This window comes from Hirundo rustica, chromosome 7 (assembly GCF_015227805.2).
Source record: "Hirundo rustica isolate bHirRus1 chromosome 7, bHirRus1.pri.v3, whole genome shotgun sequence".
Lineage (NCBI taxonomy): Eukaryota > Metazoa > Chordata > Aves > Passeriformes > Hirundinidae > Hirundo > Hirundo rustica.
This window is the reverse complement of record NC_053456.1, coordinates 3,533,443-3,552,595: the sequence shown is the minus strand read 5'-3', so window position 1 is coordinate 3,552,595 and position 19,153 is coordinate 3,533,443. Positions and strand designations below refer to the sequence as shown.

Below are 19,153 nucleotides of genomic sequence, written 5' to 3'. Positions count from 1 at the left end.
TTAAATTAAATGTTTTCCATTGTGGCAAAGTTTGGCACAGAGATTGTAACCAAACTCCTGCCGAGTTATGCGTTGTGTGTTTAAGGGAGAAACAGTACCATAATCCACAAAATTAAGTAGTTTATGTGTCAATTTAGACTAACATTTCTGCTTGATACAGAATGGCATTTATGAAGCAACCATCCATCCACAACCACCCTCACCCAGCGTGCCTCAGCTCACACCAGAGTGGGCTCCAAGAGTACAGCCTGAGTCCTTGGATGGCACTATACCAGGAGGTGCTGACCTTGGAGAGCATCCACAGGACTCCAGCCTTGTCTTCGGGACATTCAGTCTTGTAATCCCAGAGGAATCAAGAAGATAGAACCCAAAAACCACCTTTGGGCACATTTTCCAGACTGACCATGGACCTGGTCAGTGCCTTCAAAATCTACACTGAAACTCATGGATACCCACAGCCAGGTGCTAACAGCCCTCAGCTGACACAAGAAGCAGATGTAGAAAAAGAACCCTAGAATGGTTTGGTTTGGGCTGGAAGGGACCTTAAAGATCATCCAGCTCCAAATCCCCTGCCATGGGACGCTCTAAGCCCCATACAAGCTGGCTCTCAGGTAGAGGCACATGGACTGAAATAAGTAAGGAAAGGCCTCTGGATTCAGCTGAAGATGGGAAGCTGAGATGTCACAGCTACCTGAACCAAGACTTTCAAACTTCAATGTGTTTGGGTCAAGTTAAAGCTTAGCAAAAAACAAAACAAAACAAACGAACCAACCAAAAACACCTCCAAAAGTATATGTATTTATATCAGTGCTAAGATAGGTCTTCTCCCAAAACTGCTTTGCTAAAAACAGTTTGCACAATGTAAAATTCCTTTTCATTGTGCATCAATTCATAAAACCCAGTCTAGTTGTGGGTAATCATTAAGAAAATTAGTTATTTATTACATCAGAATACAAAGCTACAAATCTAAATCATGTGCAAAGCAAGTATCTGCCAAAACTTGCAATACTTACTTCTGAGCTAATAAAAGAAAAAAACCCTAAGATTAGAGAAAAAAGAGCAGCACCAAAAAAAAAAAAAAAAAAAAAAAAAGGGGGGGGGGGGGTGGCGCGGTGGGGGGAATCCTTCTTTATTAGATGCAAACTAAAGCTTTTTTTTTATTTTCCCTTTGGAAGATCAAATTAGTGTTATGGACTGGAATGACAATGAATTGTGGAAAGTACCATATTCTTGATAATATAGTAGTGTATATGTTTGTTATTTGGAAACAGAAATGTAATCCATAACTAATCTAGAAATAAAATATATACACAGCAACCATTTAAAAGGACAGATAAAATCCTCATTAAAATCCTAAGTGCAGAAATACTGAATTATAATGCACAATTTCATTAAATTTTACTGCCAGCAATGTAAATATCAATTCTCCAGGTGATTCATAAAATTCATTTTAGAAAGAAAAATAAGGATTTCACCCGGCATTTGAGACCATAAAGGAAAACACATGCTTGGGTTTGAAAACCCAGACTGTTCTTTCCTTCTCTCATCAGAATATTTTGCTGGAATTTCAGCAAATCTTTTACACATCAAACAGACAACTGCCATTTCACATTAGCACTTTGTAGAGATCACCCAGCAGTCCCAGCCCGCGTCCTTCCCGGCCCGGCACCTCTCCCCGCATCGTCTTCATCACTCCCAGCTTACTTCTGCCAAAACTCAGCTCCCATACATACACTTCCCTTGACTTCAAAGGAAGCAGCCTGCATTTAAACTCATCTAAACCCTCTTTTAACTATCCAAATTGTGAAATTGCCTAATAATGGGAGTGTATTTAAGGGGGGAAAAAGAAAAAAAAAAAAAAAGCATGTTGGACAAATTAACCAAGTAAAGTTTTTGGAGGGAAGAGTGCATGTGGGGGTTTCCACACAAAAACGTAAAGAAAACCTGTCACTTTTAAAATGAATAGCTACCATCTGCCAGCATTTTATCTGAGGCAAAGTTGATTAATGCAAAGTGAATGTTTAAGATCACATTGCTGTCTGCCTGAATAAATTTCAGGTAGTTTACTTGGTAGGTTTTTTTGTCCTGTTTCTTAGAATATTTTTTTGCTGTTCTTATTGGATTGTCCCCTCCAAGTTTTTCGGCAGACAGAGAGAAGAATAAAAACATTTTTTTCTTATATCATGATGCTGTACAGGGACTTTTGAGCGCGAGAACATTGTTTCTGGACCCTCAAAGCAAGGGAATTCATCTCCCTCAAAAAGACATCCCACCTCCTTCATCAGCTTCACAAAAACTTTTCAGGCAGCCTCTCTCTATCATATTGAAAAGGAAATTTTCGCAGTCTGGTTGTGAGCAGAGAAATAACAGCAGTGCTGTTATCCTCAATAGGAAATTATTTTGCCTCTAGACCTCCCCTAATTTTTTACTGGGTTAATTCTTTTTTACTGGATAAAATATTTTTACCATTTAATCATTTGCTTTTAATTGCACTATCTTCCCCATATAAAAAAGAAAAAAAATATAGATTCTAGAAGTTTTTTTTCTGTTAACTTTCACATCTTAATTTATATTAGTGTTTTGTTAAAAACCATTCTCAAATCCATTTGACAATATGCTTCCCTTCATAAGTTCTTTCTGATGGATAACATTTCTCAGGAGAAGTTTCCAGAATGGGTTTGGGGCGATATCAACCTAAATCAAACAAAAACCAGTTTTACGCATGCATTCCCATGTTACATTTTTCCAGCATCAGATGGCCTCCAAGCTCTCCCTCAGCAGAGAGAATTTCACACCCCTTACCCAGGCTGGGACACCCTCTATTATCCAGGGCTAGAGCAGTGGAGGGCATCATCTGTGCTGAGTGGTGGAGCTTCGTGCCGTTCCATATGGACGTATATTCTCTGTGCTTACACTCGAAGCTGGCTGGACACCAGCCAGCTCTGGTCAGGAGTCACCAAGTTGTTTTAGCTCAGTACATGGTGCCCGTGTCTCGTATCTCAGTAGGGTTTATTGGTTTAGGCTCAACATGGTGCTAGGACGGCCATCTGGCCCCCGGAGCGGAGCGGACTCCCAGCCAGCTCCCTCGGAGCGTGGGCAGGACAAATGCGCGTGCGTTTGCACCAGCCCGTGTGAGCTAACCTGGGTGAACTCAAAACAATTTGTTCAGGGGAAAAAAAAACACGCAAGCAAGTTTAGCACTAATGAAATTAAAGAAGTAATGACCCTTGGTGGAGTGAGGGAGAGGGAGAGCGGAGGAAAGGGTGACGCAGGGGCTCCCGCACTTTCCTTTTGGGCACCTCCACAACAAGGTGAGATTGTGGAGATTTGTACCGATCATGAGTTACACCCACGTGGTATTTTTAATCAAAAAAGTGTTTAAGGACAGCTTGGATAGGGCTTGGAGAAAGCTGGCCTAGTGGAAGGTGGCCCTGCCCATGGCAAAGGTCGCATGGCAAATGACATGGTCGCATCCAACCAAACCCAGTCTGCAATTCTGTGTTTCTAGGAGACCTGAACCTGGTCCCTATGGGATACTGGACATTACATTTAATCACCTTATATATTCCTGCCTTTACATAAGCTCATCAAAGCACAAGGGATCTCTAGGAGCACATTCCAATGTACCCTACACAAAACTGCAGTTAAAACACACAGAGCAAGAGAGACATGGGGTGAAACCAAGACAACCTCTGGGCATAAAACTATTCAGTAATTCCAAAGAGATGAGACACGTCCCATCTTCAAATGCAGAGAATTTGAGCAGTAACACTAAAATACACACTCTTAGTAGTTAATGCTATGAATTAGGCTTATGTTTATTCACCTGTATATAGAAACAAACACCACAAAATATGCCCAAAAAATCCCAAACAGTATCAGATAAGCTTTTTTTTTTTAAATCTGCAGGCAACTGGTTATCTTCTTTTAACTAATGTACTACTCATATATAGAATTTATTCATTCCTTACCTGAGCATTATGAGGGCCAAATTCTAGGAAGGCCTCTAATACAGGACAAATTATTGCAATTCCTACAAAAATTATATAAACATTTCCAGTATTTCACAGAAAGATGTAAACAGGCAGGAATGTTTCCAGCACAAATGGGTATCTATGTATTCGGATTTAATGAAATTTGCCCTGCCCTGCCCTGCTTTGAGTCACATCCTCAAACACCTTCTCCAGGGCATGCAGAAATGTTTCTGAAAACAAAATATCTAGAAAACAGTTAAATCCTCAAGCTTGCAAATGGTCACACAGCCACACAGTGTTATATTTTCAGCAGAATTTAACTACTCACTGGAAAAAAAAGAAATTAAAGGGTTGCTTTTTTAAGATATTTAAAACAGCCCAACAGTTAATAAATTCACACTATAGTAATGCATTTTGTCCTTTATAGAACAGAACAAAAGCATCAGATCTGAAACAGTCTTAAATATAGCAGATTTTAGTAGAATATTAAAAAAAAAAATAAAAAAACAGAATCAAGAAACAACCACATCTACATTACATACTGTTGAAATATTCTCTCCTTTGCTGAACACCACCCTCAGGTCGGGGGTTTTTTTCAGAGCTCTATTAATTGAAAACAATAATTTGTTTTCTCTCTTGTAAAATGTAAAAAGCCCAGAATTTGTCTTTAAAATACAGTTGTCAGATATCAAGGGGTATATATATGCTAACATTTACCCTAGGGGTATTTCAGGGCTAGAATCTATTACAAATAAAATCTTTATTCATATGAACAGCTACCTGGGGGGCAATACTGAATGTTATACGTAATATTTATACATATATATTTTAAATAATCTAGCAGTGCTATCAAAATACACTGGAAGCCACACTGAATTCAGTCACACTGTTTTACAGTCTTATGCTACTAACTTTTTGGAGAGTGAATTACTTTCTGTAGAGGATAGCTCCTAAAATATAAACTCCTTTCATCTAATGTGTAACACCAATGTTTTACTATCTGTAAGTTAATAGATTGTTCACTGTAGTAAAGAAAATAATTACAGGAAAAAGAAAAGCATTTTTGCTTTTCATAAAATGGTGCAACAGTATTTTCAAATCTGAGAACTTTCCTTGAATTAAGAATTTTAAGGAAGCTAAAAAAAATTATTTTTTTACATGCATTCTAGGATTACAGAAGAGTTGCTGTGTGCTATGGAAAACAACTCTAGGCTAAAGATCAGACACCCGCATTTATCAAGGAGTGGAAGCTGTCTGAAGGAAGCTGGGAGACAAAGCAGTGTGCACAGAAGCTCTGCAGAGTGCCAGCAGCCTGAGGAGGCTCTGCTGGACCTTCCAAACCCATGGAATGAAGAAGATAATATCCCACCAACTCCTAACAAAACTCTCAGATGGCTGAAAACCTTGTCTAGAGAAAGCAGACAGTAATTCCTCCTTTTTCCAGTGCATTTCAAATGCTGTGATTTGGAAACTCCTCATACCAGCGCAACCTCTAAATACCTTCTTTCCAATTAAAGAAAAAATCATCTGTGACTCCACAGCAATTAAAACTCAGTCTGTGGCTGCTGCACATCAATCTGTGCGATCATTTCAAGATCTCAAGGCAAGTGATCCACCTTTAAATTCTCCTTCTGGCCTTCTAAACTGAAGGGACTCTGCATGCTTGGACTTCCCATTCCTCAGGGCTCCCGTGCTCTTCTCAGGAGATGAAGTAAAACATGAGCTGGTTTAAGCACATTGCTCAACAAAGCCAAGAAAACAGAAAAGCAAAACCTTTCTGGAGAAATGCAGCACAGACTTTGCATTGGGGAATGAATATAAATCCACACAACACTGCAGATAAGCACTGAGTGTCCGTTATTTCCCGTAACGGCTCTGTGTGTTCTCCCTGGAGGGTGAGGACACCTTCTCCCTGTGACAGTCCCGGGGAGAACTCCACCTTCTTGGGAACATAATGTTACTGCACACCAAGAGAACGGCCGTACAGTTCACAAAAGTAACATTAAATGCCCTGTTCGCTACCAACTCAGCTTTAGTTCGTGCTCAAGGGAGGACACGTCTGTTCTCTGATAAAACAATTAGCAAGTTCATCACAGAAACTCTCTGCTCACTGCAGAGCATCTGAATTTAACACTTATGGCTCTGCACTGCACCCTTTGTCTCAAAAGCGCTTTTTAAGACTATTCCTTAACTCGCTGTCACATTTAAACTAACAAACCTTCCTGCTCCCAAAACTCAGCTTATATGGGTAGAAGTCTAAGTCCTTTAAAACATATCTACACTAGTTCTCTAAAATGTATCTAACATCGGACTTAACAGCATCACTGTTACTTCTCACACACACCAGGATCTTGAAATAAAGTACAGTTTGAACACAAAGATTTAGTAAGGCAGCTCCGTTTATCACAAGTGTTTGCACTTGAAATATCTGTGACCTTTATGCACTACTAAACATACAAATAAAAACAAGGTATTTATGAAATGTCACATTCATGGAAAGCACTTATAAAATAAAGGGGGTTTTCTGTAAATAATGTCAATATTATAAGCAATGTAAATTTGATATTTTCCACGACCTCACAAGAAGGTTGAAATATTTAAATGTGCAATTCCAAACACGCAGTTTGCAATGGAATTTTGTCTTTACAAACTACTACCTGGGAAGCTGATCTTCAGTGGTTATTAGAAAGCTTAGAAAGAATAGAATTAAAATTAGTTTTAACCAATGTGCTTTCTAATAGGAGAGTAGTCATCCATACGAGGTTGAATCTGATACATTTATACTTTCAACTTAATAAAATAATCAAAACATCAAATTACAAAACAAACATTAAAAATGTGCAAGTAAAGTAGAAGGTACCTCTAATCAGTTTTCCTCTCACCAGCCATATCAGCCCTTGATCCTAAAATTTTATGCTGCCTGCGAGGACAAGGTACAAATTCTATTTTAGCCATCGCACCTTTGTCAACTTTGACTGTTTAATTCCCTCTGCTCCAACCCGAACAGCACCAGCAAAGAAAATGCTTTCCTCTCCTTAAGATGCTCCATTGGTTAGATCAGATTTACTTGCTGTCAGTAAAGGTTGTATGTGCACATAAGTCTATGACAGATTGCAAGTTTATTAACTTCAAGTCAGTTTTCAGGCTGCTGAGTTGAGGGTTTTTTGTTGGGTTGTTGGGTTTTTTGTGGGATTTTGCTTTTTTGTTGTTGTTTTTTTTTTTTTGTCAGCGCTCCCTCCCCCTTTCCCCAAGATGTGGGTTACTTGACAAATTGGAGTTAAGTTATCTTAGGTCAATGTAACTGTAAGTTAAACTAATGAAGTGTATGTCTATGAGTGATGTCTGATTAGTTTAATACAGTTAGTGCTGGACAGCTTGGGCTGCTGACCTTGAAGGAACACAGATAACATTGTGATGCGTTGGAGGATGTGGTTGTGATACAAGACAAATTTACATAACAGTTTGTCATGTACACTCCTCCAAAACAAAACTGTTGCAAAAAGAAAGCAAGAGGAAACCAATGCTAAATGCCTCGCACAAGACAAAACAGGGAAAATTAATTATAACATTTGGCTTGGGGCGGAAGATTATTTTAAATGGGAGCCAAAAGCAGGCACAGGAAAAGGTGCACATTTACACAAAATGTGTTCCAAGATGGCCTAGACATTGTGCTGGGTAACACTGAGCAAATGCAGCCTTCTAGAGCACAGATCTACTCTTGAAAAGTGATATCCCTTCCTCAGGAAGCACCTACTGGCTCACGGTAAAAAATATCAGACCCAGTTCTGAACTGCGACTCGTTGGCACATCATCTACATGTGTTCAGAGTCCTCCTGAAGTCCATTCTGCAGCTGCTTGTGCTAAAAGAACCCTGTGCATGAACAGTCTCTCCCCACGAAGGTGCACAGTCCCCACACAATGTTCCGCATGCTGTGAGCAAAGCTCTATCTCACTCCTCCAGACAATCACCTCGCCACATCTCATCTGATCAGGTAGGCCAAGAAAAACTGCTGGGTATAGAGACAGCCTGGCTCTGGAGGGGCTGATTCTCACTACTTGATAGCTATCTTGTTGACCTAAATCGCCTGTTTTTATCAGCCCAGGTTCTAGCTGATGGAAATTTGCCACTTACATAAATGTATAATCGACACCCACAGTTGCTGGCATGTTACTGAACTGGACCATCATTAAGATAAAACTGCCCCCTTAATCCTCCAGGTCAGCCTGAGCAGGACACTGATAAATCAGACTTGCTAACATATACATAGGAGGGCACGTGAGGAACCTTGCAGTGTTCACATCTGCGCCATCTCTCAGCCTAATGTGTGAAGCACAGTTTAAACCTTTCAGAATGACTGAGCTCACAGGATAAATTTCAAATAAGAGATACACATACATGTATAGACATCAGGTACCCAGATACTGAGAGATGTTGGAGTCCAGGGCATTCCTTTGGTTGCCCTGGAGGGTCAGGGACCTGGGCAGGGGGGTCTGGGACCCCAGCCCAGAGCCCAGGGCTCAGAGAGACACTGGATTTGATTTCAGTCCATGGGAGAGGCTTCTTGCACTGCAGGAAGCATTGCAGGCCACAAGAGTGTGAAAAATAGTAGTTTAGTATATCACAGGGTGAAAAAACAGTGGGTTTGGGATTTTTGGCATTGAAGTGAATGGGGCAAGATGGAGAATTTGGGGCGTTGTCTCTTTCTTCTTCCTTCTTGTTCCCTCACTCCATTTCTGCAGTGACGTTGGCACAAAGTAGTTAGCGAGGATTGGGTCAGAGTAAAGATGACCTTTTTAGTAATAGTGAAAGACATTGGTAATAAATAGTAAATAAAGAATACGTAGCAATTAGTATAAAAGATAAGGACAGTCCAGAGACAGGAGGAGTCACCAGATGTCCGAGCCGCGGCAAACATCTTTTGGACACTGAGAAAATTGTAAGATAACTAATAAACGAAGCATGTAACCTTGAAGACTCCGTCTTTTCCTGTGTTTGGCACAGAGCTTTGCAGAGGGCCAGAACTCTAAAACCACCTGAATGCCGGGGAATTTAAACTCCTGAAAAGGAGCCCCCGACAGAGAGACTCCCATGGGCTAGAGATGCAAGACAAAACAGTCTAGGAAATTCTAAATAAAACATATAATTTCTCAGTTATACCCCAAGAAGAAAAACCTGTGCTACCCCACTGTAAGTCCTTAATTACACCCTTGCACACAAACAAGGAGTAAGTTCAAGAGACCTGGTTGAAGGCATCTGTGTAATTTGAGCTTAGAAATTATTCAATCCCTTGGTTACCTGTAATTAGAACTTGCTGGGACTGTTTGCATGAAATAAAGAGCAGAAGTCCGTGCCTTCCAATGCCACTTCTTGGCTGGGAGTGTGCAGAGGACACAATCTTCTTGTAGCTCTTCCTGGAGAAGATCCATCAGCTGTTTGTGAGAGCCACCATAAAAAGGTTCAATGAGAAGGACGCTCATTTTCCAAGTACTTCAGGACTGTCTGAAATCTGAAAATGAAAATAGAGAAGTATTTTATTTTAGAAACATATCTTTATTATTACTACTGTTATTACTTAAGAAAATTATATTGGGAGAAGAAACATCCTGCAAGGCCTCGTAATATAATCCTTAATATTATAGTAATGAGTTTACTTCAGAAAAGGCTACTTAGCAATTATGATGACTAGATTATTTTTTATTTTGACCTTTAAAAGATACTGCCTGTAACATTTAAATGAATGAAAATGCGCAAGACTTAGGAACACACTGTATTTTGAGTTTATGGGTTTGTTTTCAATCGGATATTTAAAAATAGCTTTATTTTATCCAATAACTATCCAACACAGTCAATTATTCTGTAACTTCAGATTATCTTATTCATTCTTATACAGGTTTCCCTCCTTCTCCTGGTGGCACAGAAAATTAAAGAGCAATTCAAACACACTTCAGCCAGAACAGTGATTTGGATAAGAGACTTAAAAGGCAGAGAGCAGCTTGAGGAGATGCATTTGGGGCATCCCCTAGGACACCCTCCTGCATTGCTGGGATTACAACCCCAGCGACAACAGGAGATGTAAACCATCCTATTTCTTCTGAATACTTCAAAGTGGGTGGAAGAGAACACTAGAGGAGGCTCAAGGAAGCTCTGAGACAAAAAGCCACAGAGCTGCTCACAAACAGGATGCAGAACGTGCTGCCCAAAGTGAGGGGACAGATGAAAACCTGGTGAATATTGCTCATCGCCCTCATGAGTCACGCCCTCAGGGTGCTCAAAAGATGCTTTTCACATGCTTCGAGCAAAGCCACCACACACAAAAGCTGAAAGCAAAACCCTGAAAGGTGTTCACCATCCACAAACACCTCTCTCATGGTTTCCCTCTCAACATTCCCTAAGAATGATGGACTCCCTGATGAACTCAGTTACGCAGGACTTGTGTTTGAGACTATATTGCAAGACCTTACACCCATTTCCTGTCCTGCAATTTCTAGTGGTTTCAGACTGTAATCCTTATCTTACCAAAACCTCTGGTGACAAGAAGTGAGAATTCAACAGGGCACTGCATACTCTCCTGAAAATCTCAATCATCATCTCAACCATAGTTGAGAAATTTAGTTGATTCAAGATCAAGTTAAAAATTTTATGTATTCTGTAATCAGAGGGTAGAAAACAAAAAGCCTTTTAAGGGCACTGTAGCTATCAAAAGATCAGTTAACCAGTAACAAAAACCCAAACACTGAATCAATTTAATTGGGAGACAAAACATAAGAAACCTTTAGGTTTTTTGTTGTTGGCCCACCATGGTACCAGATAAAATAGTGACATAGAGCTTCTGGATCATTACAGAACAATCAGAAAAGAGAAAAAAACATTCCACACTCCAACTTTCTTACCCTAATTCAGCCTGGATTCAGGTTATCATTTGCTCCATTATTCATTCCTCCATAATATTTCAAATAAATTACTTGTTTTAACAAATATGTTCTTTGCAGAATCAAAAGGAAAGCCATCTGGAAACAGATACTTCACTCCATTTTGGAGCTTGCTTATTTTCAGGTAGCAAAGCAGTTTCTGATCTCTTTTCCACTGACCTAATTTCAAAAAAATCACACTTTTGAGATCACTGACGTTTTCTGAATTTACAATGATGTAACCAAAATCATACTCTCTCCTCCAAAGCCCTTTTGGAGCCTGCAGGGTAATAACTGCTATAAAAACACAAGCTGTGGTTTAGAATCTGCACTATTCACCTAAAGAACAATTTGTAATTAATCATGCTATGCTTGTCATCAAATGCCACCAAAAATTTAATTCAAGGGACTAAAGGGAAGCATTTTATAAATTCAGCCCCTAAAAATGGGGGTATGTGAAAAGTTGATAAATGCCACTGAGTCAGTCACTCGAGGAGGCTTGCAACTAATTTACAAATCATTAGCAGTATCAGTAATAAGGCAATTTGTTCATGAAGCATCTGATCAAACCACACTTCAATAGACTAGTTCTGAAACTGGTTTTATCACCAGGTTTAGCTGAACCCACAATGTGCTCTCTGGTTTTATTTTGCACCAGTTTTCACTGTACATCCCTCACGGGAACAGAGAATGACTGTACATGCTGACAGTAAGAGATTGCTCAGTCCTCGTGTTTCCTCCCGCTTAAAGACCCTGACATTTACTTAATTATTCTGCATTTACCTACCTTTAGATCTATTAGTGAAACTGCATGATGCAAATATTACACAAGTATTGCCATACAATAAACCCTCTTTGGCTATTTACACTGGGAAACTGTGTTGGAATTGCGGATGTGTCGTGGAGTGGGCGTTAAGATAGCTCTTGATACGTAATTCTTCACAATAACACTCATAGACCCCGTGGCAGCAGCCCGTGAGGGTGACAATCAGCAATGGCACATTTTTTTTCCCAGGGACGACCTAAAGCTTAAAGGTTTTCTTGCAAAACACACTCACCCCAAAAAATGTAGATATGGCTTATTAAAATCCTCACTAGCACTTGTAGGATTCTGTTGTTGTGTGATCTCTGTACATTAACAGAAGCATACAACAAATTCAATGTCGAAAAAATGTTATAATATTATTTAAGAAGCAGTATAAGGTTTATTTTAATCCTTTTTGTTCTGTTTTTTGTTGTTTTTTTAAATAAGATGCTAACTATGTAAGATACTACTAAAGGATAATGGCAGTACAATATATGTCACGTTCACTTCAGGGCTTGACTAAGATGAAGCAACTAAAAAGTCAATAAATCTTCTGTTTTTAAAAGATAGACTGATAATGCTAAGGAAATTGTATTATATATAACTAATAATTTCTTGTACTTAGAAAGACACAGAGGAGGTAGGACACGGTCGTTTGGCTCATATTTCACCCACATGACTTCCAGTTTTGTTCACATACAAAAATAACAGCTATTATTTTTGCTTTATTTCCCTTGACCCAGCCAAGTTAAGGTAAATATGTACCATAAACTCCTCAGAGGTCTCCAAAAGACACAGCTGATAAATGGCCTGAGAACATTCACCGTATCTGATGGAATGCAATCCTCAATTAAATATAAATCACTCCAGGTATTCTTTTCCCCATTTCAAAGAAAACAACAAATATTAGAAAAACAGAACTGCTTCCCCTTTCTCATTACAGTATTTCCTCTCTGGAGCCAGCAATCCTGGGTGTTCCTCCAACAGCTCAACCCCATCCACACGGCTGCAGGATCCTTTCCTTTGAAAAATTTCCTACTCTGTCTTTACCATACAGAGCAGCACATTCCTCAGGATACACATTACACATCTGAAAAGAAAAAAAAAATCTTCAAAGTGGTAACAGTGTCAAAATGACATGACTAATACAGAGGTATACTGAAGTACTGAGAAGTGTAGGTGGGTAATTAGGTGCTGTCTCAAAGCCAGCAGCTCACAGTGACATTCAGCCAGGACTTTTGTCACTTGCTGCAGCTCTACCCCACACTGAAACATGGCAAGCGATGGAGTCTCTGAAAGGGCCACTGCTGTTTGAACCAATAATTTCTTTTTAAAAGGAAGTCTGAGTACTGTACAGAGTAATAAATAAAAATTTACTTTAAAGGCACAGAAGAATTAACTGTTCAATCAGCCACAAAATCAAGGCTTCTTTTTAAACTCTAGGTGAACACCAACTTAAGTATTTTTTTAACCAACCTAGGCAGAGAAAACCCATCATTTTCCACAATTTATTAAAGAACACACGTTCACTCTGTCTTACATGCAGAAGTGTGGTTTCACAAACATCAGCACAGTTCACATCACGAAGCCATAATTAGCTCTGTTCATTGACGTACTCAGACAACATAAATTACAGACCACGTCTAAAAATCTGTCCAACAAAACAGCTGAGCAACCATCCAAACCCAAAGGAATAATTGTTAATATATTCCACAGGTAGAGATCTGCTATTAGTTACAGGAAATAAGGTATATGGTTTCAGTAATGATTGTTTTAACCGTCATAGTCCCACACGTATGAGAAATTTATTCCGCGGCTGTACCCAAGCACACGTGGGTCATTGTCTCGTAACTCAACCCACTGCAAAATCCACCAGGTACGGCCTGTGGACATCAACATACTTAAACCTGGGATTGTTTCACATGAACACGCTGTGATGGCTGATAACAGGCAAAAAACTTCCATGTTCCACGTTGCAATGAAACACGATTTTTCAAAGGACTATTCAGAGTCCTTACCTTTCCTCCTCTGCCCCTTCTCCCTCCCATCCCTACCTATAGTGGGGATGTGCTGTAAATACACACACACAGAGACTGAAAGAGCCTGCACTGCCCTCCCACTCACGATAGTGACTCACCGAAACCCCAAAGCTGTACTTTAAACACAATCGCATCTTAAGGTTTGACCAAAATTTAACTTGTATTTAGATCACCCAAAAGTACCGCTTCTAAGGTTTGTCATTACTAAACTGCATAAGCGAGAATGACAATTTATCTTTTATATAAATCAACTGGAAAAACCAAAAAATCCTCCACTTCTTTTGAGAATGTGGTAAAACAAAATCATTCACCTGTATTTGGATGTCTGAGCGTCAGTAACATTAATTTACCAGTGACACCTATAAACCACAGTCTGGTCCACGCAGACAACCTGGGAGTTGCAAACACCTACAGAATGCCAAAATCTACCATTACCTGGAGGGAGCAAGGAAAGAAACCTGCACGGATTGCCCAGCCTGCTTGGGTTTCACTAAAATACCACATCTCATTTTTACTGTGCTTATGATCTGCACACACAAGGGCATGCAGTGACAGAACAAGAGGAATGGCTATAAATTGAAGGAAGGCAGGTTTAGATTAGAAATTGGGAGGAAATTCTTCCCTGTGATGGTGGAAAGACCCTGGCACAGGGCACCCAAAGAAGCTGTGGCTGCCCTTGCAATCCCTGGAAGTGTCCAAGGCCAGGTTAGGATGGTGGAAGGTGACCCAGCCCATGGCAGGGGGTGGCACTGGATGAGGTTTAAGGTCCCTTCCAACCCAAACCATCCTGTGATTCTATGATGCAATCACAATTGCAAGTAATATAATTTCAAAAGAATTGGTTTGATCTTAAGCGAAGGGTGAGGGCAGCCAGGTTCAGTTCTTACATCTGTGTTTTCAACTTCAGATGAAACAGTAGGAATTGGAAGCTAGAGTCTTAAGATGTCCCATGGCTATCAATCCAGAGACACCCTGACACAAGACAGTAAAGGCTTTTTTTGGAGTTTTATGCATTTAGAAAGTAACATGCTGTAAAATCTGCACATTACCCTGTGAATGCTAAGTTAACAATATTGCCATAAATCCTTAGGAAAAAGTTGTTAATGCATATGCAGTGTATGCATTTTAAAACTCAGAATTTAAATTGTTTTACTATTTTATCTAGGCAAAGGCACTTATGACCCTCATAATTTTCTGCTGTAAATTAAATCTGCTTTTTTTCCAGCTACAGAAAAGCAAAAAAAAAGGAAATTAATCCCTAGAATTTTCTTTTCACCTTCTTCCCTGACACAGTCTGAGACTGTCATAAATACTTTGCATCTATACTTCTAGCCATCCTCAATCAACATCTTTGAAGATCTTAATCTATACTGAATAAATTATTGCAATTTATACTTTTTTTCCAGTAGAGAAAGACATCTGTGCATCACATTTATGGTTAACTCAAAACCACAACAGTCAATGCTACCTCAGTGGGGAAGCCTCCATCCTCCCTTGGAGCACAGCACTCCAAAGATACATTTTCAGGGAAATTTCCCTGACTGATGTGCATGATCCTCAGTACACTGGGAATGGCAATTACAATACACAACTTGGCTTCTTTGTGCGCAATTGATCTCCTAAATTGTATACATGGGACTAAATATTACCCAGGACAGGGTATGAGGGATACTCAGTACTCTGTAACCTGTTTGCACAAATTCAGATTAACTAAGGAAAATTAAGCATTGTTAATATTTAGTTAGGAAAATTTTCTTCCAAAGAAAGGCAAGATAAAAGGGAAAAAGACACAGAAAAGGTGTGATGGAGAGCCAGGGTCACGCTCTTCCAGGGAAACAACTACAGCCACAATCACCCATCACCAGCAAACCCAATTAACTTTTCCACAGGGTTTGTTCCTGTCTCTTCCCTTTAATGATCCAAACAGATTCACAGAAGTTGACACAAGTATGCTGCAGAGAAGATATTAAATATCTTCACAAAAAAAGTTTTACATTATTTTGAGGTGCTCTTTCACCACTAACAGGATTTTTTTAAACAAGGTAAAATAAAAAAAATATACAGCTCTAATATGAGAGTACAACCTCATATGAGAGTATGCCAGGTTTGCAATTGGATCTGAGGGAAAATTAGTTATTATGATTTAACAGTTAATTATAAGCTCTCATTTGCCATGTAATTCAGAAGCCTGGAAAAATGAAAGCTGATTTTAACAGAGACTGCTAAAGTTGTTAAATGATATGTTGGCTTTATCCAACTTATTTGCAGTGTGTTTACAGCACTTGAAGGATCAGCACAGTTTACAGGACTCAACATTTCCAGTGCTGCACCTATGACTATAAATTTGATAGCACTGATGATGCTGCAGGCTTACATTAGGTTTAAATAGATGAAGGATCCTTGATTTAGAGCATCTCCGAGAGGAGAGGGAACTAATAGGTGTGGTAATGGGAGATGTAGCACTATTTTTAAACTTGACAGGAGACATATTAGTTGCTAGTTCCCTATTACAGAAAAATTCCCAGTCTGGTAATAATGGGCTGGCATTTTGAAATTCCTCCGATTTATTAAGAATATGATGAGAAATGTGCTCCACACACTCTGAGCTTCAGACTAGTTTCTGTACAGAAGGTAAGAATTACAATGTGCATTCATGGCCAGTTTAAAGACTATATTTATTAATTTTTAAAAAGTCCCAAATATTTTAACTGATTTTATTTGAAAGTCACAGTCTACAGTTCGTGTTAGCTGATTGATTAAAAGACAAAGGACTTGCTAGAAGCCATCATTAGTCACTCGGTGAGGTAATAAAAATCACCCTATATCAAAAAGTTGATTTGTTTTCCCCAGCAAATTTGAAGCAGCGAAACGCTAAATGAAGACCAAATCATTCTTGGGTCAACAAATTTGGGATTGAGGGATTAAACTGCTCTTGTACAAAAGCTGGAATTACAAGAGTTAATTTAAACATTAGGCTTGGTAGCCTGAGATGCTAAGCAGCAACACTTGAGTGAGTACAAACCAGATTTGTTTTGCAGTCAGAAGGTATCCCTTTGAATATGTGATGAAAGGATCTGCATCCTCAGTCACACCTTGAGTCCACAAAAAGGACGGAATCAGATCTACTGTCAAATCGAGTTCAACTGTGAAATCAGGCAGGGGTCCCACACACAGGAGCAATTCTGAGGGCAGGTGGCTAGAAAGCCAGCTCTGACCTCAGCTGCATCCAAAGCCATGGGGCAACCGGTCAAGGGAGGGGATTCTGCCTCTCTGCTCCATGAGATCCCAACTGCAGCGCTGCACTCAGCTCTGGAGTCCTCAGGACGAGAGAGATGTGGACTTGGTAAAGCCAGACTGGGAGAGCTGGGGGTGCTCATCTGGAGAGGAGAAAGCTCCAGGGAGACCCCAGAACCCCTTCCAGGGCCTAAAGGGGCTCCAGGAGAGGGACTTGGGACAAGGAATGAAGAGACAGGATTCACACTGAGAAGGTCAGATGAGGTATGAGGACAAATTCTCCCCTATGAGGTGGTGACCTCAACCTGGCACAGGTTACCAGAGAAGCTGTGGCTGTCCCTGGATCGCTGGGAGTGTCCAAGACCAGGCTGAACTGGGCTTGGTTCACCCTGGGATAGTGGAAGGTGTCCCTGCCCACAGCAGGGGATGGGAACAGGATGAGCTTTAAGATCTCCTCCAACCCAATGCATTCAGTGGTGCAAAGTCCACAAAACACGTTAGCTAAGATTACTTCAAAATTTATTTCAACCATGATAGAAAATGGACTTTAAAAAGGGAGCCAAAAGTACCTGCCATGTTTTTTACTTTAAGACCTGCTACTAAAGCAATACAAAAGGACAATCATGAAGATTTTACCAACCTATGAAATCCTTCACCAAGGGAAGAGAATAAGTGATCAGGTTTGTTCATAAGATGCAAAGCAATATTTAAGTACTGGATCCCTACAGTACTATGGGTATGATGCTCTTGGAATTCACCAAGTAACTTCAAGTTTGAAATATTACCTGCACAAAAAAAGTCCTCAGTTTTAAATATTAAGTAGTAAAATTCAACAGATGAAATATTTTTTGTCTTTCACTTGCCCAACTCTTTTCACCTCAGGAGGGAGACGAACCAGGGCTTCATGCTATGAAGCCAAGAGAACAGAAATACCTCTTGTTAACTTCTGTGCAGTCAGCAACACATTATAGCTTTTAAAAACCCCTCAAAAGCTCTCAGAGTCAATAGCAAACATCACACAATACCGAATGAGAGCTTCATACAGCACTAAACATATTTTTCCATGTTAACAATATTTATATCCTATTTCCAACTTGACATGCAGATGACATGTTACCCACATCAATTTATAAATCCAGCACAATAGGAGTTGCCAATTTGATTTAGTGGTGCAGCACCCTGTTTCCTGTAAATAATTTCCCTACCAGGCTTTGACTAAGCCCTCTGAAAGTGCTCTAGAAATATTAAAGGCTCCAGATTCTGGCCAAAATGCTTTCTGACAGCTCACTGCAAGTGTTTCCCAGCATCTCTGCTGACCCAAGAATACCAAATTTAATGAAACAAGTCACTTGTTTCCATCCCCTTGTCTGCAGAGCTTGCAAAATACTTCAAGGATCGGCTTAAAGCAATGAAGATAAGTGTATTCATACATTTTATTTTACTTCACAAGTATCAGAAAGTTAAGGGGTCTGCCTCCTCCACTGGGAAGTATCTATGGATACACACATTGCAGAAAGCTGAAAAACATTGACACGAGTTAAATAAACATGTCTGGTATCATCTGCCAATTGAAATGGTGAGCATTGCAGGAAATATTTGTTTTCCATGAATAAAAGCGACACACAAGCATCTCAAAACAATCTGTTTTGGAAGGTTATTTTGGTTGTTTTGTAAACAAGTTTAGGTTCTGAGCTGATGTTTTCAAAACAGATACTGCAAAGCAAATAAATATTCATGTCTGGGGGAGACCCTAACAGACATGAAACAAGTGTGGCCCTTTTTAACAGTGCCACAGATAAAGCGAGGCAAGGACACTCACAGAGGACATCAAGATGTAAATTTTTTCCTTGAAGTTTCTCAGATGGCTGAAAAGTGCCATTAAAATCATAATGCTCACAAAAACAAGGGCCTTAAAAACTTGGCTTTTATTGCACATAAGAAAATCTGGCTAGAACCCACAATCAGCACTGTAGTCCTGAACAAAGAGAATTAAGAACTGGGATTTTTTTTTTTTTTTTTTTTTTAATTTGACTTCATTATAAATCATGAATGTATCAGTACAACTCACTTAGGATTTCAGCTTTAGGGTCATTTGGGAATCATTTCTACACCTATCTAAAAAGAAAGTCTGAAAACAATTTACTGTGCTTGAGCAACCGACCACACTCATAAAACTTTCCTTCAAAACCTGA

The 19,153-nt window shown here is 39.6% G+C and overlaps 1 protein-coding gene across 12 annotated transcripts in view; it reads right to left on the bottom strand.

The window, feature by feature from the left end:
* Window positions 1-19,153, bottom strand: part of GTDC1 (glycosyltransferase like domain containing 1) — a 274,459-nt gene that overhangs the window by 212,490 nt on the left and 42,816 nt on the right. For 11 of the 12 annotated variants that reach the window (XM_040069039.2, XM_040069048.2, XM_040069037.2 and 8 more), the window contains one exon: window positions 9,271-9,481. In XM_040069039.2, the coding sequence (XP_039924973.1) occupies window positions 9,271-9,452 (182 nt within the window). In that variant the 5' untranslated portion in view covers window positions 9,453-9,481. Of the gene's footprint in view, window positions 1-9,270; window positions 9,482-10,865; window positions 10,961-19,153 lie in introns of those variants that run through there. The other variant, XM_040069044.1, reaches the window with a different exon arrangement.